The 27,777-nt window shown below is 40.3% G+C and overlaps 1 protein-coding gene across 1 annotated transcript; it reads left to right on the top strand.

Annotated features, from left to right (window-relative positions):
• Positions 1–2,863: 2,863 nt before the first annotated feature.
• Positions 2,864–26,930, top strand: LOC101844966 (protein farnesyltransferase/geranylgeranyltransferase type-1 subunit alpha). The gene is made up of 8 exons (XM_005090128.3): positions 2,864–3,112; positions 12,521–12,635; positions 13,270–13,374; positions 15,471–15,581; positions 16,297–16,458; positions 18,205–18,267; positions 21,308–21,482; positions 23,086–26,930. The coding sequence occupies exons 1-8, from the start codon at positions 2,971–2,973 to the stop codon at positions 23,194–23,196; spliced, it is 984 nt and encodes a 327-aa protein (XP_005090185.1). The 5' UTR covers positions 2,864–2,970; the 3' UTR covers positions 23,197–26,930.
• The last annotated feature ends 847 nt before the right edge of the window (positions 26,931–27,777 follow it).

Below are 27,777 nucleotides of genomic sequence, written 5' to 3' on the forward strand. Positions count from 1 at the left end.
ACACACACACACACACACACACACACACACACACACACACAAGTAGGTCTACATACATTGTACCAGGGCTGGCTCGTGTAACTAAAAAGTGGACGTGCACAATTAAGCTATCGCAAGCTGAAGATAGTCAAGGGCACAGTAAATGAGACGGTGTATAATTTTAGGATCTTTGAGTTGGTGAGAGGGGACCACGTGCTTTTATTTTCATTCTTTTTACTTGTAGCTTTGATTTCTAGTACTAAATTTGATTGTTAGCTAAACATCAATTTCGTTCATCCTGTATTAGAACTAAACACTCAAGTAATAATTTTCACCACTCCACTACAAAACCATTCAAAGGCACAACTCATATGACGGTCACGTTCATCTCCCTCAGGTTCACGGTCACAGAGTCACTTAAAATAGTTGCAAGACAGACAATGAACCAATCACAATTCACTTGAGCACATCCCTGATTGCTCCGGGGCCCATATAATATTGGCAAAGAATTACGTACAGTCTATCGCGTTTATTTTTAGACTGCCTACTGTGGGCTATGTTTCGGCACTATTCGGCAGGAGCGCATTTGGGATGTGCCGTCTTATTAATATTAATGTACCGCCAAACTCGCTACGAGTGTCGTCATCGCTTGGGTTATCCCCAAGAGCGATTTATAGGTCATGTTACACTGTTGAATATCCTATTATGTTTAGCTAAAGCGCGTGGACTGTGGCAGGGCATAGTAAATGTTTTACGGCGCTATCGACACAGAAATGGGTTATGGCGCCAGTGATGACCTTTTTTGATATAGTATTTGGCTAGTGTTTGTTTTTGGCTTCTTTTATTTTATTATTGTAGATGTTTTACGTAATAGAACATTTAAAAATGTGGGCGGCACTGCACGACCGTGCTCTATGGACGAACCGCGCCTGCATTGTACATACGCACAATCTCTCTGCAGGCGTTGGGGGTGAACCTCAGCGTACAAGAAACCTGAACCCACGTGTTAACGCAGAAGACATGCATACACATGTAATGTAACACACGAGCATGTGTGTTGTGAGTATGTGAGTCTCTCTCTGTGTGTGTGCGTTTGCGCGCGCGCGCGCGTGTGTGTGTGTGTGGCGTGCTTGCGTGCATGTGTGCATGTGTGCGTGAGCACTGTGTACGCGCGTGCGGGCGTGTGTATGAGCGTGTGCGTGATTGAATAATTTAAGGCCTGAAATGAGTGTTAAAATTTTCCAGCGACCCCCATTCTTCTCATATTATACTCTCTTTTGTTGCAATAATTCCTACTTAGATCTACTTGTGTATAACAAATTGCGTGGCCTTATACTCGAGCCGCTGCTTACTGATATCTTTCTTTCACGGTTGGCTCTTTTCAAACTCTTTTGTAGAGCGTGTTCTTCAGGTGTCAGGTCTGGAGCAGACATAGACGATCATAATGGTACCCCACTCCTTCATGTTGTCTGTCTTCTTGATCAGTTCGATTTTTTTCCATTGTTATTTGTTGCCAAAATGTTCTGGCAAACTGTGTTTGTTGTTCTTCGTCTTCCTCTGCTCTTCTATCCCTCTTGCTTTCCACACATTAGCACCTGAGCTTGTAGAGAGTGTATATAAGGCAATTTTAAGTCGTACTCTCCAGCCTCCATGAACTGGATTAGCCTCCCTTGTCTCCAATCCAAGAACGCCGTCCTTTTTGCATGCGAGAGAGAGAGAGAGAGAGAGAGAGAGAGAGAGAGAGAGAGAGAGAGAGAGAGAGAGAGATACTCCCTGGGTTCAAGGTGAAGATTTGCCTTGTGGTACCGAGTAAAGCTTACAAAAATGTGGTCAATTCTAGATCTTAAATCGCCTTTGTCGGGGTTCATCTTGGACAGAGTGTTGTCGAATGTACAGCTACAGGTCGGGCTGTGGATTTGTGTTATGGCTAACGAAGAAGAATTTTACAGAAGCACATGTTGACGAACGTCTGTATTCTTTACGTGGTGGTGGTACGTTGGTAATATAATCGCTTCCCCAAGTCTGCTTCATACAGCAAAACAAGTCGATGAATTTACAAAGCATTTGAAAATGCATCGTAAGCCTATGTATTTGAATTTGATGGATGTTTGTTACTATTATATCACAACACGCTGCTTCGTCCACTATTCTGTGAGTTCTTTTTTTTTTGATGTACCGGGCACTTGTATCATGTACAGCCTAGTTATTTTACATAAACGTCGGAACAATTTTAAGGATTTGACCAACGGACATCGACCCATTCTCTGTCGCCCCCCCCCCTCCCCCATGCTACATGTATTACCAAATCGACTCGGGTTGTGTGTCTAATCCGAGCTATATGACGGAGACAATTTTTAACTTAATTAACATTTAAAAAAATGGTAATTGAACTCCCGTTTTTGCGTGCAAAGTGAAGAGCCTTTTATAATAATATTATAATAGCGGCCTAGGCTAAAGATTTGTATCGGCAGAAGTGGCAGAGATCTATTCGATATTTAGTAACATGGACTGGTGGACTTTGTTTATGATTTGTAGACAACTAATTTATCACACATGCCCACAAACACACAGCGAGAGACGGCAACCGGCCAGCGAAAGAGCAGCAAAAAAATCAAGACACAAACGCTGGAATTCGCTTCCCAGATTTAGCCATCTTCTTTCCTTTATAGCCGGTATATTTTCCCTGCAGAATGTCAGAAGTGGCGTCAAAGGAAGATTTTTATTTTACGTTATCCTGCAAATTCACGAAATAATCGTCTGTATATGATTTTTTCTAATCATACACTCTTTACAACACTGTTTTATTAAAGAAATTCCCCAGAACAGAATTTAGTTGAAAGCTACTTTGCCGGCACCCCCCACCCCCACAGGAGATGTGTGGGCGATCTGGGAATGTTGCCAAGGGAGAGTATCTGCCTCTGCCGACGATGCGTACATTGAGGGTTCGAGTACAATCTCCACAACTTCTGAATCAAAATACTGAGAGTAAACATGTCGGAGGGAAGTTCAGATGATCTCAGCTCCCAGGACACATGGGTTCCTTATAAGGACAGACCAGAGTGGAAAGATGTAAAACCGATTCTCCAAGACGATGGACCTGCTCCTGTCGTTCAGATTGCTTACAGTGATCAATGTAAGTTTGTAAGCGTGTGAAATGTGATGGTTCTTCAAGAGACACCTCTCTCTTGAATCCAATAATGGAATGCGTTTTTGATCTAACCTGCACGTTTTCGCAGATCTTGACCGAACGTTTTAATTTTAGGATTCCAGGAACGTTTTTATTATTTTTGGGGTATTTTGGCCACCTCTATTCTCACCCGGGATGAGAATAGTGCAGGCGAGTCTTTTGGCTATTCTCACCCGGTGCGCGTTCACCGTTATAGCCTAGATCTAGAATCTAGGCCAACAAATTTTGCGTTCACCCTAAACCACAGAATTCTACACTGTGATAACAGAAAAATTGTAGAATTCTGTGCCGTGAACAAACGTTCCATAACAACTGTAGCCTACTAAAAGCGTACAATTTTGTCTGTGGGCAGTGGAGAGAGAGAGAAAGAGAGAGAGAGAGGAGTAGTGCAAGAACTTCCGGTCAAAACAAAATGGCGACCCGCGTAGTTCGGCTCGATTCGAAAAGTTAAATAGCCGTAGCATCTTTGTAGACAACCAAATTAATTTACTTTTGTGTTTTAACATCATTTTTAAACTTTGTTTTGGTCAATTTGATGGTCCACACCAATAGACAGTATTCAGAAAGAGACAGAGAGAGAGAGAGAGGGGGGAGGAGTAGATCTTGCGAGAACTTCCGGGCAAAACAAAATGGCGACCCGCGTAGTTCGGCTCGATTCGAACAGTGAAATAGCCATAGCATCTTTGAAGACGATCAAATTAGCTTACTTTTGTTCTATAACGTAATTCTTACTTGGCTTTTATCAATTTGATCATCCACACCGATAGACAGTATTCCAAAATGAGGAAAAGCAGGTCTTGTTTCGCACCGGGTGAGAATAGCCTACGCTGGCAAGTCTCACCCGGGGTGAGAGGTAGATCGTTTTTCTATTCTCACCCCGGATGAGAATAGCCACTTCCTTATTTTTAGTAAGGAAGTGGCTATCCTCCCCCGGGGTGAGAATAAAAGTATGATCAACCTCTCACCCTGGGTGAGACTTGCCAGCGTTGGCTATTCTCACCCGGTGTGAAACAAGACCTGGTTTTCCTAATTTCGGAATACTCTCTATCGGTGTGGATGATCAAATTGATAAAAGCAAAGAAAAAAATGACGTTATAATAGCACAAAGTAAGCTAATTTGATCGTCTACAAAGATGCTATGGCTGTTTCACTTTTCGAATCGAGCCGAACTACCCGGGTCGCTATTTTGTTTCGAAGTGACTATTTCTCCGAACGTTCGGAGAAATAGTGCCGATCTTTATTTCTCCGAACGGTTTTCGGCTTCCGGTCTCGTGATTTTTTGCCTATTTATTGCGAGAGTTCGGCGCCAACTTTCATTCTGCCTCTGGTCTGGGAAGGAACACGTACCGCATGGCAAGCCCGCCTACAGAAAACCTTCAGTAACACCCACCACACACCCACCACCATCATGCACATGTACACACACTAACTAAACATAACTAGTGGGCAACTTTTGAACGTATGACGAGCTGAACTGTGGATGGAGAGACAGTGTGAGTGAAAGAGCGGGTGAAAGGAAGAATGTGCGAGTGTATCCACAGGCGACAGCAACTACAAGACGACGACACTGACCACCCCTGGCCTGGTCCACAGCTCACGAACAAAAGGAATGCAGCTCAGGCGGTGTTTTGCCTATATTATTGTCCATGGTTCGCAGGGAACAAGTGAGATTTTCTTTGTGTGTGCCTGGAGGGATGGGGTGGGGTATGAAAGTCATGCGGACGGGGATGAGCCGCGGGAGAGAACACGGGAATTGAATGAAAGAGTGAAACTGAAAGAGACGAATGACTCATGAGTCCTGGAGTGAATGGATCCTGTGTTTCTATTTTTGTATACTTTGAACTGTTACTGAATAAAGGCTGAAATAAAGCCCGAAAAACAAACAAACACACACACACACTCCTCACTCTCCACTTACTACCACACACAGACACACTCAAACACTCACACATACATACATACACACACACACACACACACACACACACACACAGGAGCAAATTTTTGGGTCTATATCTATTTCAATTTTCAACAGCTAGTCTAGATGAGATTTTTAGATGAGTGTAAAAACGTGAAAAAGAAAGGTTTCACAACAGAAAGAAATCAAAATTAGAACAGCCCGTAAACAACAACAAACATTAACAAATAAGGGCGTGTGTCCACCTGTCCGAAGAAGATTGGCAGTTTTAACCCTAAATGTGCGTAATTTTAAAAAAAGTACAGGATATTACATGTAAATTATGGAATCACACACATTAAGGGGCTTGCCAGTGTCAGTACATTGGTCGCAGCAGTGACAAACGCAGATGCCAGTTCTATGTGTCGTTATCAATAACCCTCCGTAGATCTAGATCTAGACAGCACACGAGTGAACACAACACATTACGTTTAAAAGCAGCACCTTTCATAGGCAACACGTCATATCTATAGCGAAAAACTGTTTGGAATTGTAGCATTTCTTTATATAAATATTTACGGCGGACATTTTTTGGACCGATTGAACCATATTGTATACGAACAATCTTTGGTAGGCCCATACTATAATTATAGATCTATATAATATCCGAAATTTGGGGGAAAGGATGATATTTCAGAGTGTTCGGAGAAATAGTGCCCAGCTTTATTTTCCTGAATGTTCGGAGAAATAGTGCCCAGCTTTATTTTCCCGAACGTTCGGAGAAATAGTGCCCAGCTTTATTTTCCCGAACGTTCGGAGAAATAGTGCCGGCCATTTTGTTTTGCCCGGAAGTTCTCACAAGATCTACTCCTCGCCTCTCTCTCTCTCTCTGTCTCTTTCTGAATACTGTCTATCGGTGTGGACGATCAAATTGACCAAAAATAAAGTTAAAAAATGATGTTAAAACACAAAAGTAAATGTGAGGCAGCGTAGTGAAATCAGGCGCTCATCAAAATTTAAATGAAATTGAAGAAAACGGCATTTTTCTTTCCCTTTGGCAATTTTTATCGAGTATTTAGTTTTTGGCTCAGTACTTTTTATGTCATTTAAAAACAATTTGCTGTGTGACTTTTACTTAACGTCCGTTTACTTAAAAACATTGATTAAAGACACAAATAGGTAAATTTACAGTTTCCAAGGACTCTCAAGCTTTGGAAGTCACCAAACTTTGGCGGCCATTTTCTAGCTAATTTTACCTTTGAAACCGGGCGACCCCTACTTGCTTCAATTGTGAATATCTCGTCTTGTATTCAAAATTAATTGATACAGTCAAACCTGGCCTGACGACCACCTCTATAAGACGGTCACCTGTACAAACGGCCGCTTTCCATTTCCCCCCTTGCGTTTTTTCTATATAATTTAACTGTGTAAAACGGGCACCTGTCCAACGCGGCCGCGGCCACCATATTTTAACACCCAACCCCTATCACACAAAGCAAAAACACCTGTCTTAGACGGCCACCTTAGTCATGACTCCATTACATTTTGTCATAAATTGTGCATTGGCCCCTGGCATTTTGGGCTAGCCGTCATAATTCAATCACCTGTCGTTGTTGTTAGGTAGTCCCTCCAACCGATCATGTTGCGTAGGCCCCTCCCACTGTTGACCTATAGTCTAGCTACCAAATTTCAGCTGCTGGTGAGGTAAGCGTGTGATCCCTCACAACCCATAAGCCCCGCCCAGAACTCATACACAAATCGTAAGTGAGATGAGTGGTCACTGTTTACCCAGTCTGTAACAAAGTAACAATGGGCGTCAACATGAACTTGTGACAGAAGCATCGCTCGTTCTCCGAGTGGTGGCGACCCATGTGTTTGTTTTAATATGGTACTTGGTTTTCCTCGTTTGATACATTTCGTTTTATTGTCACCCTTGTGCAAAATCAGCAACAAAATAAAAATTACAAACAAGATACAAACCAACAACAACAACAACAAAAACAACAACAATGCGGCTACTTTTGATTGAGACCTCAGATGGGAATGGTTTGTTTTCTTCATCTTGATCAGTCCTGCCTAAGACGGCCACCTGACTTATACGGCCACCTGTCTTATACGGCCACTTTTCTCCTTGACAATGGGTGGCCGTCTTACACAGGTTTGACTGTATTTTTTTTACTTGAAAGGAAGAAAAATAAACAAGCTCTAAGATGGTACCAATTACTCCATGTGCCCCAAAATTGACGAGCGCCTGATTCCACCATGCTGCCTCACAAATTAATTTGGTTGTCTACAAAGATGCTACGGCTCCTTTCGAATCAAGCCGAACTACGCGGGTCGCCACATTGTTTTGCCCGGGAGTTCTCATGCTACTCCTCTCTCTCTCTTTCTCTGTCTCTCTCCACTGCCCATAGACAAAATTGCACGCTTTTAGGCTAACAGTAGTAATGGAACGTTTATTCACGGCACAGAATTTCCTATTCTGTTATCACAGTGTAGAATTCTGTGGTTCAGGGTGAAAGCTACACTGGTTGGCCTAGGCTATAAAACGGTGAAAGCACACCGGGTGAGAATAGCCAAAAGACTCGTCTGCGCTATTCTCACCCGGGGTGAGAATAGAGGTGGCCTTATGTCGCCTGATAAGCCTAGGGGCCTAGGCTATTTCGGCACCTCGCCATTGTTCTGGTCCCGCCCCCATCAGTCTGGCCCCTGGCTCAGCACACGCGCGCCGAGCATCATCTTCGTTTCAGTCTGGTACCCCGTCGGATCCGCATTCACACAGCTCAAGTGTGTGTGCGTCAGTCTGCTTGGGTTTGCGTGCGTTTGTAGCCTTCTCTAGGACCGCCTGCGTTGGTTTGTAACCGAGGCATACGTCTCATTCAAAACACGTCAAGTTGGTAGCTCTAGATGTTCATCCAATGAAATTATAGAATAAATTGACCCACTTAGACATGAGGAGCTCGAAAGGAGAGAGTCAGGAAACAAGACTTCCTTTTTTCTATACAAATTCTTTCAAATGAGCAGGAAAGGATACTACCTGATAAAAAATAAGCTTCTTTGATAATTTTGAATACCATTGTGCAGGTAAAAAGAACAATTTGAGTGCAAAACATTCAGAAATTGACCTATGTTATCCCCTTTTGAACTCCAGGTCATTCATAACAACAAGAGCGTTTAAAAAGGTTATTTATTCGAATGGGTGTAACTACTTGTAATGTCTTATAACATAGCTTATGAGAGGGGGTTATTCATGTGTTCGTAACACTTTATAAATAGAAAGCTATAAAAGATAAAGCGTTATTTTCCTCATCAATTAATACACTTCCATGGTATTCATGGTGAAAGCACACGTTTCCAGGCGCGCTCGCTGTACACCAACAGTACACACTGAGTGACCCCAGCGGCCTGCCAGAAATGTCCGACGTTATCGGTTTCTGATAAGATTCGCATCTCAGCACAGACTCAGGACAAGAGTTAAAAATTGCAGGCACTCTTCAGGAGAATTGGTCCCGGCCTAACTCCATAGAAATTTATAGATTACACGTGATAGATCTCTAGATTTTAGACCTACATCTATACACACCCAAAGGGAAACAAAAAAAAGGGAAGTCAGGTAAAAAAGTTGGCTGAGTATTTATTCTTTTTTTTTTTTTACTCATGCATTCATCGCATCTCATGTAGGCTGCACGTTTTATATTTTATATATATATATATATATATATATATATATATATGTCCACCGTGTGAGAATAGCACTGCGAGCCTTTTGGCTATTCTCTACCGGTATGCGTTCACCATGATAGGCCAACCAGTGTAGGTCTAGTGTTCACCGTGAACAAACGTTCCAGCGCTCTTGTGTTGAAAGCGTGCAATTTTGTCTTTGGACAATGAGAGAGAAAGAGAGGGGGGGGGGGGGGGGGAGAAGAGTAGCGCGAGAACTTTCGGGCAAATCAAAATGGCGACCCGCATAGTTCGGCTCGATTCGAAAAGTGAAATTGCCATAGCATCTTTGTAGATGACCAAATTAATTTACTTTTGTGCTATAACATAATTTTTTTTCTTTGTTTTTGTCAATTTGATTGGCCACACCGATAGACAGTATTCAGAAAGAGACAGACAAGAAGTAGATCTAGCGAGAACTTTCGGGCAAAACAAAATGGCGATCCGTATAGTTTGGCTCGATTCGAAAAGTGAAATAGCCATAGCATCTTTATAGACGACCAAATTAGTTATTTACTTTTATGCTATATCATCATTTTTTTTTTCTTTGTTTTTGTCAATTTGATCATCCACACCGATAGACAGTATTCAGAAATTGGGAAAAACAGGTATTTTTTATATATAGGGTGAGAATAGCCAACGCTGGGGTGAGGTGAGAATAGCCACTTCCATTATATAAAAGCACTTTTTTTCACATGAAGCTACAGCGAGCACTTACACCTCTGTGATTGGCCCAAATATAGATGATGTATTTCTGCCATCTATTTTTGTCCTCTTCCAGGGCTTCCCTCGCCAGTTGATTAGATCTCACTGTGGCGTGCCAGTTTTGCCGCTTAGGCTACTTACCGCGCTACATCACTAGGTTTCATCGCCGACTGCTTGGGCTTATGTGTGTGTGCGCACGCACGTGTGTGTGTGTGTGTTTACAACTTTGAGGAGAAGGTAAATTTATGGAACCTGAATTGGTGAGATTGTTTATAAAAGATAACACAATTAATACCAAAAAAACGAACACAGCAACATCTAGTCAACAGTTACTGGCAAGGGAAACCCAAGAGCCAGGGGGGAAACCCCGCAAGACGACAAAAATATATGGCCGAACTACATCATCTATATTTGGGCCAATCACAGAGGTCTGCTAGGTGCTCGCTGTAGCTTCATGTCTTTTTTTTCTAGTAGTATTTTGCATGCTGAACATGAATATAATGGCCTCCATTTTTGCCGCAAATCAATAGTTATTGAGTATTGTGATGTTTGAAAACAACTATAGTACAGTAGAACCAATGGCGTAGTAATATTTGACTTGTTTTTAGCAACATGGGAGTTTCAGCCCCCTGACCTACAAAGAATCTCGGAGGGTTTCAGGCCCCCCCCCCTCCCCTGCTTTTCACCATGATTTGTGTTTTGGCAATTAGGATTGATATATTTACTTGAAAACAATTGATTTGCAAGGGTTTTAGTGGTCATATGTGTGTTCTGCAGCAAAAATGATGGCAGTTTAGCCCTCAGATCAGTGCATCTGTGTGTGGGTGCAAAAGTAAAAGTTTACCAGCTTAATTTTTTTGGCTTTTTGTTTAGTTTGATTTTTTCGATACTCACGGAAATAATGGTTTATGATAGATTTTAGTGCCAAAATCGTTCTCAGCTCACAAAAAACCGGTAAAATAGTGCAGAAAAATATTCTTAAATGGGTTTGGACCTTTTGTATAAATTTAGTTTGGTGGCCTTTTCACCCTGGCAACTCAGCCAGCTTTTTTATTTATCCGACTTTCGTTTTTGATTCTGGTTGTATATAAATTTCTATGGAGTTAGGCTGGGACCACTTCTCCCTTGACTTTGATGGATTTACAGATAGGGAGTGTCTTTAGTTTTAGTAGAGGTTTTACGGCGCTCGCAACTGCAAAAGGTCATATGAGCACCAAGGGGTGGATGTCAACAGGGAATCAGACTTACTCTGCTCACCTCTCTAGCTTCAACAGCACAATAAAGTTTGCTTCGACTATCAAGGCGCCCTGGAAATACAGGGTTACTAGAGTGTGACAAACATACAAAAGAAGTAGAGGTAAAATGATAGTAAGGATTAGGAAAGAAAAAGCAGCAGTTCCCTGTTGCAGTTCAGGCACAGTTATGAGCATGACATCGATGAATCAGCCCATTTACAATTCTACTGTGCATAAGAACATGTTAATGCCCCCCTTTCGGAATGGCCTAAAGACAGTCAGTAGCACCGCCCTGGGGGGTAAGGGAGTGTCTACATACATGGCAACCAGGCACATAGTCTCAGTATCTACATACATGCTGACCCGGTACTTAGTTTTGGGGACCCCTTGAGCTAGGTACATGATAACTGCTTAGTTCCTTTCATGACCTTGACTTTTTCCCCCGCTTTTTGTGTGTTATTAGCGGAATGTAAGCAGTAAGCACTACGAGACCATTCTTTGGCCTGTTTCACATTATTTTCGGTCTGAATCCGATAAATAACAAGATGGCATAGCAATATAAATGTATTTAACTAAGTTTGAAAATAGTTCTAACCAGAAGTCCGTGTATACAATGAACCATCGACATGAGCTCCTCCTTTACTCTGAAATGTACTGACAAGACCCCGGGTGGGTTTTTAACTTATGGCGAGCAAAGAGTGGGTAACCTTGATGACTAATCTCAATGGCATAGAACATGCCGTTTTCACTTATCCAATCATGAGTCTCAAGATCAATGCTGATCCTATTGCTCCTCCCCTCTTTACCTGTCCAAAATTTATTGCTTTCCTTCTTTTGCTGTGTTCCCCCACCTCTATCATAAGGCACCACTGTGTTGTGACTGCATCAATTGAAATTCAGCCCGTCTTGCAAATTCGGGAGTAGAGACAAAGTTCTGCCACAATGGTTAGGGAAACAAAAGCAGCGTACAGTTCACAGTTTGGTGTTGTCCTGTCTGATGCAGACTTGTAGGCCCTACCCACCCAGCTTGTGATGTAAGTCTAGATGGAGAGCTTAGATACGAATGCGATGTTTGGGGAAAGCAAACGCGTCTTTGCATTCACACCTTTGTGTGATCCCATCTGGGGCAAACATTGTACCTTCTCCTTGAGATGCACAACAGACGTGTGATCGCATTCACGAGGTGTGATGCAATGGACAGTAAAATGATCACAATTTTGTTGATCAAGCGTGCCCACCCAGGTTTTTGTGCCGTAAATTATGGTCTGAAATGGGGGATCACTTTTGTCGAATTTGGTCCTTCTGAGAGGGTGAATTTTGTATAGCAAAAATTATGTTTTCTTGAAACATTGGGATCTTTGCTGGAGACTCCTGTATTTACTACAGAGAAATCTACTGGTCCACATTTAGGCCTAAATTTACTGTAGATCTGTCCATTTTATATCAATTGTGCACAAGTGGTTTGAGCTGGGGGGGGGGGTGGTAATCAGGTTCTATTCGACTGAACTACTTCACATAGTCGAAACCTGTTCTACCGATTACCTGTCAAAGACGATTACCTGTACAAACAACCATTTCCCACTTTGCCCCCTTTCATTTTTTCTATATTATAGTTATACTGACTTTGTTTAAGAGGACTACCTACCTCCTGCCTAAGTTGACCACTTTTCACCTAGACAATAGGCGGTTGTCTTGTATAGGCTCAACTGTTTATTAAATCGAATTCACACTTTATTTTGATAAGAACAAAAAGAAATAATAGATAAGGAATAATATTATAACTGATTTTCTTTTCAGTTAAGGATGTTTACAACTACTTCAGAGCTATTGTGGCTGCAGATGAAAAGTCAGAGAGAGCTTTAAATCTTACAAAGGAGGCATCAGAACTCAACCCTGCCAACTATTCTGTTTGGTAAGTGTATTTTTTAAAATAGCTTTGTTAAGATTCAGTTGTTTTGTGAGACATTAACTTCATGGCTGTTTGCATTCATGTGCTCTTATAGAAAGGGTATTCAGTGTATGTGGATCATAATATTTGTTCATAATTTTGTTTTTGCAGTTTAAACAGGATTATTTGAAAACTCACCTCAGCAAATTAGACCTGGTTATGGATGCACTGAGATAATTTAGGTTGTGTTTCTTTCAATGGTCGTGACATAATTATGACATATTTTAAGTGGATATTCTCACTATCAGAAATATTAAAATTGTTACATTCCGAATTTCGGGTTGTGGTCGTCTTATTTGCCAAGGGAATGGTTTTGAGGCTTTGTTAAAATCTCTTTCTAAATGAGACCAAATTTAAAGTCATTATTTGATTATTTTATTGGACCTGTGCTGACTGTCCTCTCGTCCAGATGAAGTGATGTTCTTTTATGAAATTTAGGGTAAATTTTAAAAAAATGGATAAAATACAGATTATACTTAGGTAGGTGTTGGAATTTTGCCCTGTCAAAATTTATTTATTTCATTTGTGACAGAGAGATTGTTATTTTTTTGAAAATATTGATCACTTGATAAACCCTTTTTTTCCTTTCCATTTGTAGGAACTACAGACGGAACATTTTACAAGAATTAGATAAAGATTTGACAGAAGAACTTCGCTACATATCTCAGGTCATAGAAGATAATCCAAAGAACTACCAAGTGTGGTAAGTTTGAGATGAAATGCTGTCCAAAATAGTTCATCCTTTCTTTTTACATGGAAATGTGTTTCAAATGGGTCAAAAAGATTTAGCTATTGTGACTTGATGTGAGTATGCTCATATTTTTCTTGTGACTACATTTATTCTACTTAAAAAAAATTTTTTTCCTGAGATTTCTGTGTTTGTAGTTTGTTACAAATAGATACATACAGCTTGATTAGATCTATATTTTATTGTGTCACTTTTTCCTTAACCCTATCCGTACGCCCTGGGGTCATTTTGTACTCCCGGAGTTGTATTCGTCACATTTAAGAATACTTCTAGTACGAAGATCTCTTTGAAACTTTCACTATTTCTTAAAAAATCATTTTGACAGACTTTTATGCAAAGCGTACGGATCGGATTAACAAGTAAATTTCCTCTTTGGAAAGTGGTGGCACAGAGTTCCCCACGTTGTATGGATATGATAGTAAAACACGACGTACGATAGGGTTAATCTATGTGTATTTTGTGTTTTTGAGCACTTTCCTTTCATATCTTGTCTTTTAATTTTTGAGTTATTTTAAAGTGGTTTGGTAAAATGCCAAAATGCATAAAAAAACAGTTGTGAGAAAATGTCAATGGCATAACCTCTGCTGGAAGAATGCCATAACAAGACAGATGGACAGTGGCCATATGGTGAAAGTCAATAACTCATAGACAAGTTCTGTTGCAACTTCAAAGCACTGCGCCAGGCTACTGTGTTTGTGAAGATATCTGGTTCTGCCAAATGAAGAACCCGGAAGAAGAAGATGGAAAATTAGCAATTTAGTTTTTAGATACTATAAAAGTTTAGCTCTAATTTGATTTTTTCCACAATTGCTATCATAATATTTTGTCCATCTATGTCTTATGATGACAATATGCATCTGCAGAGGAGAATATTTCCCAAGTGAAATAGAAGAAATAAAGGTTAAGATGATTTATGGCTTCAGTAATGGCCAAAGTGATTATTTCTAACGAAAAGTTTGCCTCATTTTGAGCATTTAAAAACTTCATTTTGACTTGCGGGTTTCTCTCCTGGCTTCAGCATTTTCTATTGTAATGTAATGTAAAATTACATAACATTTTTTCGTTTTCTGTTGTTATTGAGACAATCTTGATGATCAGAGTACGTTGCAACTGCTTTTTACTTAGGTTTAGGCTAAGAAAGTACTTAAAAGTGTCTCTCATCCTTTCGTCCCCGCCCACTAGAGTTGGATCAGGCTAGCTAAATCGGTGTCCGTGAGTAACAAATGGTTCGCAGGTACTACTCTCAAACAAGTGGATGGGTATTGAGCAGTCCGCTTGTGAAGATTCGTTCGCTGCTCGTTACACATCGAACAGGGAGACAACAGTTTGCTAAGGGAGCGGGCGGATGTAGAGACTCTATGCATTTGAGTGGGTGGGTGGACGAACGGAGCGACTCCTTCCATTGCATTCTGCTTACACTTACACCCCAGCCATCCACCCCCCCCCCCAAAAAAAAATCACTTTGCTGCCCCACATTGTAGCTAGGCGTTCATGGAGGAAATTGTTCTACCCCCACCCCTCCCCTGAAAAAAGTCCTTTGGGAATTCTTTAAACTTCGCCTTTGCGATCAAGCAGAACATACACAGTGTGACCCATTGACAAGGTGAAATGTTACACACATAGTACTACGTCACCAGCCTCTCTCACTCCCTGTGGCAATGCCAGTAGCTTTAAACATTAGGCCTACTTAACAAACAATAGACAATGGGCCTAACCTCGTGTTGAGTATCTTGTCTGCTAGAGTTCGTCTGCTCGCCCACCCGCTTAGTGAAAGAAATTGTGGAGCGGACCCAAGAAACGAACTGACTTGAGGTTCGCAGTCCGTTCACCCCAACTCTACCACCCACCCACCCACCTCTGCACCACTGTCGAGGAAAGTTTTAAAGATATGTATATTCAATTTGTAAAAAAAATTGTGCGGTTTCAAAATATAGTTTGTTTAAAGTAAGCGACAGACTTTCGTTTTCCTTGTCTGAAAGAACAACTTCCAAGTAAAGTAATATTGATTTATGCATGTTTTCAAAATGCATTTGTATTTCTGTGTCTTGCAGGCATCATCGGCGTGTCCTTGTTGAGTGGCTGGAAGATGGCTCGCGGGAGCTTGGGTTCACAGCAAACATCCTCAGAGATGATGCAAAAAATTATCACGCTTGGCAGCACAGGTATGGTTGTTTGCTAAATTTTTGACGTAGCAGTTTGTCTCATCCTCAATAGATCTCTGAGTGGGTTCCTAGTAGGTACATATTGTGTTTTACTGTCTTATATGATAGTTTCGTGTTGAGATAAAAATGTCCTTTTAGTCCTTTTGTGTTTTATGTACTGTTTCCAAAGTTCAGGGCAGTAATGTGGTAAGAATAGCAGTTTTCAAAATGACCACATTTTGTTACCCCACATAAAGTGAAAGTTCTTTTTCAATTGTTCCATATGTATAATATATGTTGAAGTGACATGGCAGAAAAATAAAGTGAGGGAGCTTTTTAGTAGTGATTAGGTAAGCCTTGAAAATTGTTGGACTTCTAATTTATATGTCAATACAATTGTGAAGGGATTTTTGTAAAACTAAGATGAAAAGAACAAGAAGTCTCAATATGTGTAGCTTTTTTCAGCAAAAATAACAAGGACAAAAGATAACTAGAATAAAAATCCGAGTACCTTTTCTCCAACTATGTAGCTGTTTTTCTGCCTACTTACGGACCTGCTCACAATGTCTGTTCTGTTGGCTAGTGAAGTTATTTCCCTGTCTAGAGAATGTTTCTGAGTGTTCCAGGGTGTCTTTGGGGTAATAATATAGTGTTGTAAAGTACATAGAGCTTGCTGTCGAGCAGGGATAAATGCTATACAAATGCTATTAATTATTGTCATTATTACTTTTTGCAGGCAGTGGTGTATCCAGCACTTTTCATTATGGGACAAGGAGCTGGAGTATGTGGATAAGTTGCTCAAGGAGGATCTGCGCAACAACTCCGCTTGGAATCAGAGGCATTTTGTGATAAAGAATACCACAGGTTTTACAGACGATGTGGTCCTAAAGGAGCTCAAGTGAGTCAGTTTTGTTGAGAAGCTTTTCAAATCATGAATAGTGGCCACCAGTGTTTACTTGAGAAACAGTCTTTTCCGTTTGAAATTAAATATTCTTTGTGTGGTAAACGGTTTAATTTAATCTATTTAGATATTATATGAAAAATGTTGATGCAAAAGCAGTAACCAGCTACCCTGGTCACATTCTGTGTATCTGATGGCTGGTCACTGCGACATAATTCCCTGCCTCGATCCTCTTTGGCCCCACACACATGGGCCCTGGAGTTTGCACAGCAGGAACATTGTAATCTTTACATCAGCTTGACTTGATGCTTGGTCCCAAAAAGAGTCGAACAATACAAGCTTCAGGCTTGGCTTGGTCACGGTCTCAAAATATTTCTATTTGTTGTTGGAGGTGCAGTGGGAATGTCAATTTTTAAAATTGTAAGTTATTTTAAAAAAAACAGAAATTGAAAGTTTGAAATCCTTTGTTTCTTTTGCTTTTGCTCCTCGAAATATTTTTTTCTTTTGCCTTTTTGTGTACTTGGAGATCGTGCAAAGCAGTGCAGAAAAAAAGGTTTTTCTAACCACAAATTTTTCTTCACAAATGAGTGCCTTCCCCATCTGTAATTTGTGTAATACTGTTACAAAACAAATGGTGACATGTTGCTTGTTTTCAGGTACTGTTATTTGGGAAAGGAAGTGGGGAGCAGTGGCGGTGGGTGGACCAAGATTTGGGTGGGGCTTAGGTTTCTTCCACTTCTTTACCACCAAATAGCAAGCAATAAGAATAAAACAGTGATGATTCTTCTATAGTCACGGCGAGTCACGGCATTTTGAGAACAATTCAAACGAGAAGAGTCACCTTTGTCTTCCATCTCTTTGTTCTTAGTTAAATTTAAGCTCTTCTGTGTGGTGGGGACGAAGCCGTTTCACCTCCAAAGTTTTTATCTGAAGAAAGTGATTTGATGTAATTAATAACTGTTAAATCTCAGCAGCACAAACCCACAGCACTCCAAACACATACCGTCTATGAGGTGGATTTGGTCGTGTTGTTGCGGAAAATAGAACGCGCCTAACAAAGGCCCAATGGGCGCATAGGTAACTGTGTCACTGGGGGAAAGTGTGTCGTAAACTTTCACCCCATTGTCAGGGCTGGGAGAGCGTGAGCCCTCTGTGCAGTGTTATTTTTTAAAGTTTTCTACCTTTTTACAAGAAGAGTGTCATTAAAGACGGGCGTGGGAACCGGCTTATTCTTTCTGAGCCCTAACAACATTTGATTGGCTGTTAGGTTACTATAGTTGTAAGCGGTGACAACAATGATTGGATAAACGGGCAAGCCGCCAAGCTAATAACTGTGTGTTCATTGCGTGCGATCTTAACCGTTTTAACTGCTTATTTCGTTATTTAAGAAACTTTCATTAACTAAAGGATAGAGTTGGAGTGGGGAGGGGGTTGGGGTGAGGGGCTCAAGCCCGTAAGCCCTCCTTCACTACCCACCGCCACTGGTGGGGAGGAGGACGGAATGCATAGTTAATCATTACTGTTATTGTGTTTCTCTTTAATTCAGAAAAGAAGAAGCTTAGGTGGATTATATGTCTTTAATTTTTCTTTGCCTTTGGTGAGTGGTTAAAGGACTCCTTTTTGGGGCACATTTCTCTTTTTCTTTTTTAATATAATATTAGTTCCAGCATTTTTGACTTGTCTTTAATCAGAGGTAACATCTTTTTTTCCTTATATGAATTACTTGTATAAATTATCTTTCAGATATGCTCAGGACTACATAAAGAAGGCCCCTAACAATGAAAGTGCCTGGAATTACATGAAAGGGTGAGTGCCGTTTTGTTTGAAAAAAAAAAAGCTATATTTAGATCAAATATAGTTGTAGCATACATCAAAATGTCCGGAAAGGAATGAACTTTTATAAAATGTGTATTTTGTTGGGAAATTTATATATCTTTTTATGTTACGCAGTCATAAATAGGCCCATAATTTTTTCTTCTCACAGAAGTTTGGGAAACATAAAATCATGACTTTCCATTGAAAAGCTTCGTATTCGCATTTTATCGCATCCTTGAATGCAATCTCGCAGTGTGCGGCTCCAAGCAGAAAAAGAGTTAAAAATTCATTAAACTCAATAAAATAACTTGGTTTCAACGAACACATAAATGAGCAAACTTGGATTCAACAAAGTTGCTTGCGGTGTGAACAGCCCCCCACTGATGTGGCTTCGCGCATTTTTCTCCTGCAACGGACCTTAGAAACTACTCCATTTCAAAAGATTATCTATCGCACTTACAGTGTGGATAATTACACACTTAGCCTAGCCTATCGCGTGCATCATATGTGACCAATCAGAAGCCATTTTTCACACCAACACATGCGTAATTGACTTGCGTGTAAGACATGGTGTGTTTTAGAGTGTGCCAGGGTCGAGAGAGGTTGGTCGGGTGGCTGTTAGTAAGTGTTTCTGGGGAGATTGGTGGGGAAGGGGAGAGGGGCGTGGGCACTAGCATTTCGAGTGTGGAAAGTCGACAGAGATAAAGATGCGTCGCAGTCATATCCATCCCTTCCCCAGGCTACGTCATGGGTTGTGCTGTTCTGTGGCAACACACATTTCTGTATGCTAGGCCCTATATTATGACTCGACTTGTTGTTCACATTGCTATATATATATATATATAGTCGAACCTGCTCTGACGGCCACCTCTATAAGACGGCCACCTGTACAAACGGCCACTTCCATTTTCCCCCCTTGCTTTTTTTCTATATAATTTAACTGTGTAAAACGGGCACCTGTCCAACGCGGCCGCGGCCATCATATTTTAACACACAACCCCTATCACACTAAGCAATAACACCTGTCTTAGACGGCCACCTTAGTGACTCCATTACGTTTTGTCATAAATTGTGCACTGGCCCCTGGCGTTGTGGGCGAGCTGTCATAATTCAATCACCTGTCGTTGTTGTCAGGTAGTCCCTCCAACCGATCATGTTGGGTAGGCCCTTCCCACTGTTGACCAATAGGTACCAATTTTCAGCTGCTGGTGAGGTAAGCATGTGATCCCTCATAACCCATAAGCCCCGCCCAGAACTCAAACACAAATAGTAAGTGAGATGAGTGGTCACCCAGTGTGTAACAAAGTAACAATGGACGTCAACATGAACGCGTCACTCGTTCTCCGAGTGGTGGCGACCCATGTGTTTGTTTCAACATGGTACTTGGTCTTCCTCGTCTGATACATTTCGTTTTATTGTCACTCTTGCGCTAAATCAGCAACGAAATAAAGATAACAAACAAAATACAAACCAACAACAACAAAAACAAGAAACAATGCAGCTACTTTCGATTGTGACTTCAGATGGGAATGGTTTGTTTTCTTCATCTTGATCAGTCCTGCCTAAGACGGCCACCTGTCTTATACGGCCACTTTTCTCCTTGACAATGGGTGGCCGTCTTACTCAGGTTTGACTGTATATATATACATACATATATATACATATATATATATATGTATGTATGTATGTATGTATAAAACGAACACTTGGATTCAAAGAAATCGAAGGTCAGGCCCGATGACTTCATTATATTTGAGTATCAATGTATTTATTTTAAAGGTTTATTTTAGTAGGTCTTGGTATCTTACTTCTGACATGAACATTTTTGGCATTTGTGGGATGAGGATTCATGTATATTTTACTTTCAGCAGTTCCTTGTAATGGGGCCCTGATGTTATGTTTCGAGGAAAGACACTGCTCTATTTTTATGTCACAGCTCCCTCTGGTGAGCTGCTTGGCCTCAAAATCTCCAGTGGATATACCAATGATTTGAGATTTACAGAGATAAAGTTTTTACAATTTATTAGTATGGAAAGATCAAAGACATTTCAACTTGGAAGAATATAGCATCAGTTGAAAATGTGCAAATTTGACTCTACTGTTGATTTTTGGGCGATATCTCTATTTGATGAAATCGAGAAGTAACTCATTTAGTAGCAGTGTCGGTAGTTTAGTGATTAGGCTTCTGGACTCGTAATTGTAAGGTTGCTAATTCGGGTTATGAACTGAAGGCTGCCCACCATTGCAAATTTGCCGGAATTGTGACGATTCAATTTTACGAAAATACGATCATGTAACCCGATACTCTTGATGATTATGAATGTTTTTTCCATCGCGTGCACAGGGCGATTTGAAATTGAGACAATTTTGAGGAAAAATTGTAATTGGGCTTTTCGAGATGAGCTATTTTACACATCCGTGTGTGTGTTGTGAAGTGTTTCCAATACGTAGAAAATGTAGCAGTTCAGTTGGGGTATGGCATGTAGATCAAGCTGTCTGTGAATTCGAGTTTTCGGTGTTCTTGTTATCTGTGCTTGACTGACTGTATCTACTTCCACAGTGTGACAGTGTCAATCTTCATAATCATCTACAGGTCTGTTTGAAAGCATTTGCAGACCTGCAAGTATTCTGATGAAATTGGAGCCTTCTGATCTTTTTTTTGGGTCAAAATCTGATTTTTTTTCTTGAATTCGGTTTCCTTCGGTCATAGACAGGTAATTGTAAACAATTTGAAAATACAAAGGTTTATTTGCAATATTTACACAACTTATTGTAAATGATGTGAAAATGCACATTTTTGTTTGCTTTTATTTGTGTGTATTTTGCAATGTACACATTCATTTGGCACGATCAGTTTATAAAATATTCTGAATCAGCTGGGGTTCCGGAGACAGATTTTTTTTTTACCTTATGTCCAATTTTCATGGAGTATACCAAAGAAAACTCCTATTTTTGATCATGGATGGAGGGGTTAGGCAGGTCTGCATATGTCTTGATTAATTTGGCTCAAAGATAATATTTCTTTATGCAGGGTGCTGTTGGACCGCAAATTGTGTGACTACCCTCGTGTGATGGAGTTCTGCCAGGAGCTGTACTCGAAACAGATTCGTTCCCCGTTCCTTATTGCCTGTATGATAGACTGTTACGAGGAAATGTTGGAGACGGAGAAACCCAAGAAAGAAGAAAATTTGCAGAAAGCTACTCAAGTGAGTCCTTTGTCCTTGCCTGTTGTTCCAGATCTCTTTATGTGATGTTTTTGAGCACATAGATACAAATAAAAACGTTTTGTGAAGTGATTTTTGAATTAATTATTAAACGCTTTCCAGAAAAAAAATGTTTTTCATACTTTTGTATTAGGTCGTTGTAAGTCTGTTAAATAGCTTAAGAAAAAAATATTTGGAAGTTTTGAGTAGAAGATGTCCAATTGTTCATGTAAGTGTCAATTCTACTGTCAAAGTAAGCACAAATTTGTGGGACGAGTGGTGAGGCTTGCTCATGCCACCTCAGTTCACTTTATGATTTTTGTCCTAATCTGTGCATATTTGGCTGCTGATGCTACAAAAATGTCGGTTTGAATGCAGTCTGGATATTTTTGTTTTCTGCTCTGTTATCTTATACTAAGTACTTAATGACTCATACATTTATTCTCTACTCCCATGTCCCACACATATTTTTGTTGCGTCCTCTACTCATCATGTGGGCCTTTGAGCATACATAGTTAATACAGTAGTCTCCGCCTAGGATCCCACCGCTTACGATCCCGGTTCGCTTAAAAACCTGCTGTTTTAAGAAACAGAATTTTTACTATACAAAAGTCACCCCTAAGATCCCGCTCTGATTCACTCTGAAGGTCTACATTTGGCTAAAATCCCGCATTTCTGATAATAATTTGCGAAACAAAAACTCGGGCAGGCACAGCCGATCAATCAAGAGTAAAAAGTTGAGATCAATGAACTGCCCGTCCCGTCAAAGATCAGCCACTCTCGTGAATGGGTCACATAGGCGTTGTAAAACTCGATGAAACGGTACAATATTTGCCCCAGATGGGATCACACCGATGTGTGAACTGACCGACGCTTTTGTTTTCCCCAACATCGCACACACATCTGAGCTCTCCACCTGAACTTACATCACTTCGCTCCAGGCGGGATCACATCGAATTGTGAACTCTTCTCTGACCATTGCAGCAGTTTTCTCTATTGCCAAATTTGCGAGACAGACTGAATTTTAATTGGTGTGGTCACAACGTAGTGGTGCGTAAGGACAAAGGCGGGGGAACTCCGTCAGAGATGGAAAGCTGTATATTTTAGACAGGTAAAGGGGAGGTGCGACTGGATAAACGTAGATCTTGAGACTTTCGATAGGATAATAAGTGAAAATGGCACGCCTCATGCCACTATGCACTGTGATAGGTCATCAAGGTTGACCACTCTTTGCTCGCCATGTCATTAACCGACCCAGGGGTCATGTCAGTTCATTTTAGAGTGGAGGGAGACCATTTTACAGATTGTGAGCCTTAACATGGGTCACCGCAGATTCTTCCCTGGGTTCGTCGTCTAAGATCCCGCATTTCCTTGCTCCCTTAGGCGGAGACTACTGTAATAAAAATTTGATCATTTAGACCTACAGGCACATACGCACGCATGCATACACACACTCACCCATGCACACACAGACACACATGCACACACACACACACACACACACACACACACACACACACACACACACACACACACACACACTTTCATGCAGTCCCACACAGTTGCCCTCACCATTGGCTCCTATTTTCGCGTCATCCCTTCACAGTTGTGTACAGAGCTGGCAGAGGAGCATGACACGTTGCGCAGCGAGTACTGGCAGTACATGGCACGCTCGCTGGCCTCCAAGTACGGTGCAGAAGTGGCGGGTGACTCCTAGTGCTAGGGCCAGGAGGTCTCTCGACTCCCTTTTGGTGCTTTGCTGTGTCCCGAGACCTGTGTTATCTCGCTACAGTGTGTCCCTTCATGACTCCGGGGGGGAAAATAGCCTCATTGACTTTACTGACCACTCTGTGACGGATGATCCACCAAGGAGAGAGTTTCTGTGACCGGGGCGCGCGCACCTTCCAGAACAAGAATTTTGTCCTTGAAATTTTGGAGGATTCTTTGCCACTTGTGTTTCAAGGATGATTGTTCAGGATTGCTGTCATATTGTTCTTGTACTGGAGGAAGGGAAGGAAAATCTATTGAGTTCAAACCGTTATGAAATCTCAAGGTGGAGGTATGTTGCTACTGGTGTGGGCCGGGGTATTGGGGGGGGGAAAAACAGTATAAAGTTTTAATGAAAGATGGAATGAGATATTGATTGTGATTTGACCAAAGATTGAAATAGTATTGATCCGGTATGTGTTCTGCAGTCTGTGGCACTAGATTATGCAAAGATGCTGGAGCATCAAAGAGCTGGCCATTGTTATGTTCGTGAATTATTAGCACTTTTGGAAAGTAATTTTTTGTAGTAGAATTTTTTCAATATTTCTTAGATGCTGATGTGATGGACACCTCTGGAATATGAATTATAGGTAGAGTTATTGAAGGTTCGTGTTTGAATCTTTGTCCAAGAAATTTTAGAGGATTGTTTGCGAGACAATCAAAGGTTACTGTTAGATTCTCTTTTAGTTCAATCTTTTTATTGTTTAGGGAGCAGTTGTAGCGGGGTTTTTTATTTTTTTATTTTTGAAGGGGGTGGTGGGGTAAGATGATGGAGATGATCCCTTTTATTTTTGTCTGTCATGCAGGTTTTTAAAATGCTGTGTGCTTTTCATTTAAAATACTTTTACAATTACAAATCCAGAATTGTATCAAAATGAACGACCTCTTGTAGTTGTTTTTTTCATGGCTTATAAAGAATGCCTGGTCCGACTGAAGAGATATTGCTATGATGTATTGATAAATAATATTTGAGATGGCGGTGTAGACTTGTATGTGGAAGCTTCTGCAGGGCAGTATGAGGATCATAATGCAAGATATTTACTTTCGTAGCAATACGTATTTCTAAAATAGTTAAAAGAATTATAGTTTCTGTTGTATGGACATGGCCCAGTATACTTTACAGATAGTCTGTTTTGTAAATTGATTTGTAGTCGTGTTTTTTCTATCGTCAGTATTGTTTGTTTCTCCATTTCCTTTTTTTTTTCTTAATTGAAAAGTTGTGGCGAACATAAATCATCTTAAGAATTCTTATTACTCGTTATATTTCTTTTTGTAACTTTGGGACCCTGTTAAACTGTTTTGCGACGAAGGAACAGGTGATAAGACTAGGAAAACATCCTGAACAGATGAGGTACTAAGACAGCCATGGTCATTGTGTAGATTAGCTGATCTTAATCAATCACAGTGTGAGTAGAAAGTCAGAGTAGATTTAATGGGGGTATTTTCTATTCCTATTTCTGTCTGTACGCACTTGATTGAAAGGTTCACATACATGCATGCATTAAGATATTTACATGATGTTCACAACTCGTCCCCCTGTGTTGGCTCCTGCCAAGCATGCATTCATCATACTTGTGACCCTTTGATGATCTCATGTAATTCTTAATGTGAATCTTTCAGGTACAAACTTCCATTACTAACTTAGTGTTCTTGGAAATATTTATATATATATATTTTGTGTGTACACTTGCACGTACCACCTGAAGCTAACATCTTTCCCCCTCTGGGGGTACTGAAAGTACTCCCTACATTTTACCCGCTCAGTGTGTTTAAATGTAATCCACTTTGATTGTCTATGTAAATCAAAAATGAGTGCATGTTATCGCTTACAAATGCTCTGGCATATTTTTGGTATAAGGATGTGCATCAGTGTGGAACATACTGTGAAAAGTTCTTAAATGGTTTTTGGTTGTAAATTTGTCAGTTTTGAGTGAAGGAAATTTTGTGTGCCTGGTCTTGCAGAACAGAAATGGCGTTTTGTTGCTGTTGCAAACAAAATTGAGTAATTTCGTTTTTCTTTTCCTTACTGGGTGAGTGAAAAAACATGGGACTTTCTCATTTTTCTCCCGACAGCATCATTTTGTTTACGGCTTGTGGGTGTTAATTTGAGACATTTTTAAATATTTGGTTATTCAACTTCATGTTCTTTTTAGTGCACTCTGTGTCTCACTAATTGGTTATCTGTGTCCGAAGGCCTTTTATTTCTTGCATTCCATACTGTGTGTACAGAAGCACTTGTTAGGCTTGTCAACTTTCTGAAAATATATTTCCTCATAAATTAAGTTTCTAGATTGTTGACTTTTTTTTTTCTATTTCAACTTGTTATGTCGCGCTAGTCACTTTTCTTTATTGGATACCAGTTCTGTTTTCTTACTTTGTTCAAAGATTATTTCCATTTCTTGTTTGTCTTTGAGAATAATGATTTTTGTTGTTGTAAAGACTTCTTTTCTTTCCCTTTGCCTGTCTTCCATCATACTTATGTTATCACTATCACTTAATGCACCTAAGTAGGCAGATTGTGTGTGTGCATGTGTGGTGGGGGGGTCGACTTCACTGACTTGTGCTGTTGGTACATTTGTACATTTGCCTTTTAAAAAAGTAAAATATTCACTAAATTCTTACTTTCATCGAAAAGGAAATTGATCTGAACATAGCATAAACAAATGTGCTCAAATCATGTTTAACATTCAAAGAAAATTTGTACAAAGCACCATTGTTGATTGCAATGATGCAGCACTCTTGTTTTCAAGCTGCCATTAAATTGTGTCCAAAACAAGTAGAGAATCTGTCTGTTGCTCACTGTCACTTGACTTTGCTAGAAGTATTTTTTGGGGGGTAAGTTCACTGGCCACTTGTGGTGTAAGGGTACTTACTGTTCACCCGTTGAGCCTTGACTTGGTCACCTGAGAGCAGAGATCTTGTGCAGCTGAAACTCTGTGCAGTCGACTGGGTGGTTGGTGGGTGCTCTGGTGTGGTTTACTCCTTCTATCCTATCGAACATCTATCGTCCTTTTCTGTTCCCCTTCTTTTTTGTGTTTCTTTCTCTTTTTTACTCTCTTGTAACACCTCTAATCTTCAGCACTTATGTGACCTAATTGTGTTGCGAGTGCTGTAGAAAACTAAAACTCATTCTAAAAACTGTCGACTGCTAGACTCGTACCATCGCATGTTGAGGTGTGTATGGGAAGAAAGGAAAAGGCAGCTCTGGTCTGTAGTGCTAAATATTAGGTCTAATTTGTAATGAATAATAAATACAGTGTTGTAGTCTCTATGATTTTGCTATAAAAGCTTTTGATATTCATGTAAAGGCCGGAGAGTCAAAGTAGTGTTCTTAATGCAGCCTGGAATAAATCCTGTCGGTTAGGTAAGGAAGCACAGAGGTTTATAAGTGCCCCATACAGGCTCGAATTTGTTTGTCAAAAATTTTTGAACAAATTTTGTTGACAATTTGACTTTTTCTCACACGCTCAAATTTTATTTGTCAAACATTAGTTTATGCCAGGAGTTTGTAATGGACGGACCAACAGCGTTGGCAGTTGCGAAGAAAAAAAAAGAAGAAAAGTGGGCTCTGTGACCGTGGCGGAGTTTCTTGACTGCGCAGGAATAAAAGAGCATCCAAAAACCAAACCACAATGGAAGGCTCGTAGATAATCATCTGCACCGACCCCTTCTATCCGGCAGCAATTGAAAAAATAATGTTTGCTCAAATAAATTTGATGATGCCCACACACGATCAAATAGTTTGATGGTTTGACAAAAAATATCAATTGAAAACAGATCCGTCAAATATTTGACATCAAAGTATTTTGACCATCAAACACGCCCATACATGATTCAAAACCTGTCAAAAAAATTTCTGTCCAACATATTTCATCAAACAAATTTGACCGTGTATAGGGTACTTTGGTCGAGTCATCCGTGTGTAAAATAGGCTCTTATCCTTTCTTTTTTAAATTAGTGTTTGTTCATGAGTGACATGTAATTTTTTGATTTTTTTTCTTTTTTTACTTTTATACTCTTGTAAGTGTTTAAAAAGTAAATTTGTATGGACGATGTGACTTGGAAGTTCTTGGTTCTGTTCATCCTGTTACTTGTTGATGCAATTTCATTAGTGGTTTTTTTTTTTTTTGTGTAAATGAGACGGCCTCTCAATTTTTGTGGCTCCGCCCTTCCCATAAGTGAGGACTAAGGATTATCATTTTTAACACTTTTTTCCCCCCAGTGTTTTAGAGGGTAGCATTAAAAGAGTAATTTTTTTAAAGTTTTGATGGTAGGCTGAGAAGTCTGATTTCACTTGAGCTGAATTGGTCGTCCATTTTTCCCATCTTATTGTCCTGATTCCCCACCAGGATACAAGGAATTATGGTCTGTGTTGCTATTTACACATGTTTTGTTTGTTTTTGTAAAGTGTTTTACGGCGCTCGCAACTGCATAAGGTCATATGAGCGCGCGGGACACACCTAATATTTTCAGTTGGTAGGAAATTTTGAATTTTGCCCGGGTAGCGGCCGAAGCCTACTCTTATCGATTT

Source organism: Aplysia californica, unplaced genomic scaffold (assembly GCF_000002075.1).
Source record: "Aplysia californica isolate F4 #8 unplaced genomic scaffold, AplCal3.0 scaffold00013, whole genome shotgun sequence".
Lineage (NCBI taxonomy): Eukaryota > Metazoa > Mollusca > Gastropoda > Aplysiida > Aplysiidae > Aplysia > Aplysia californica.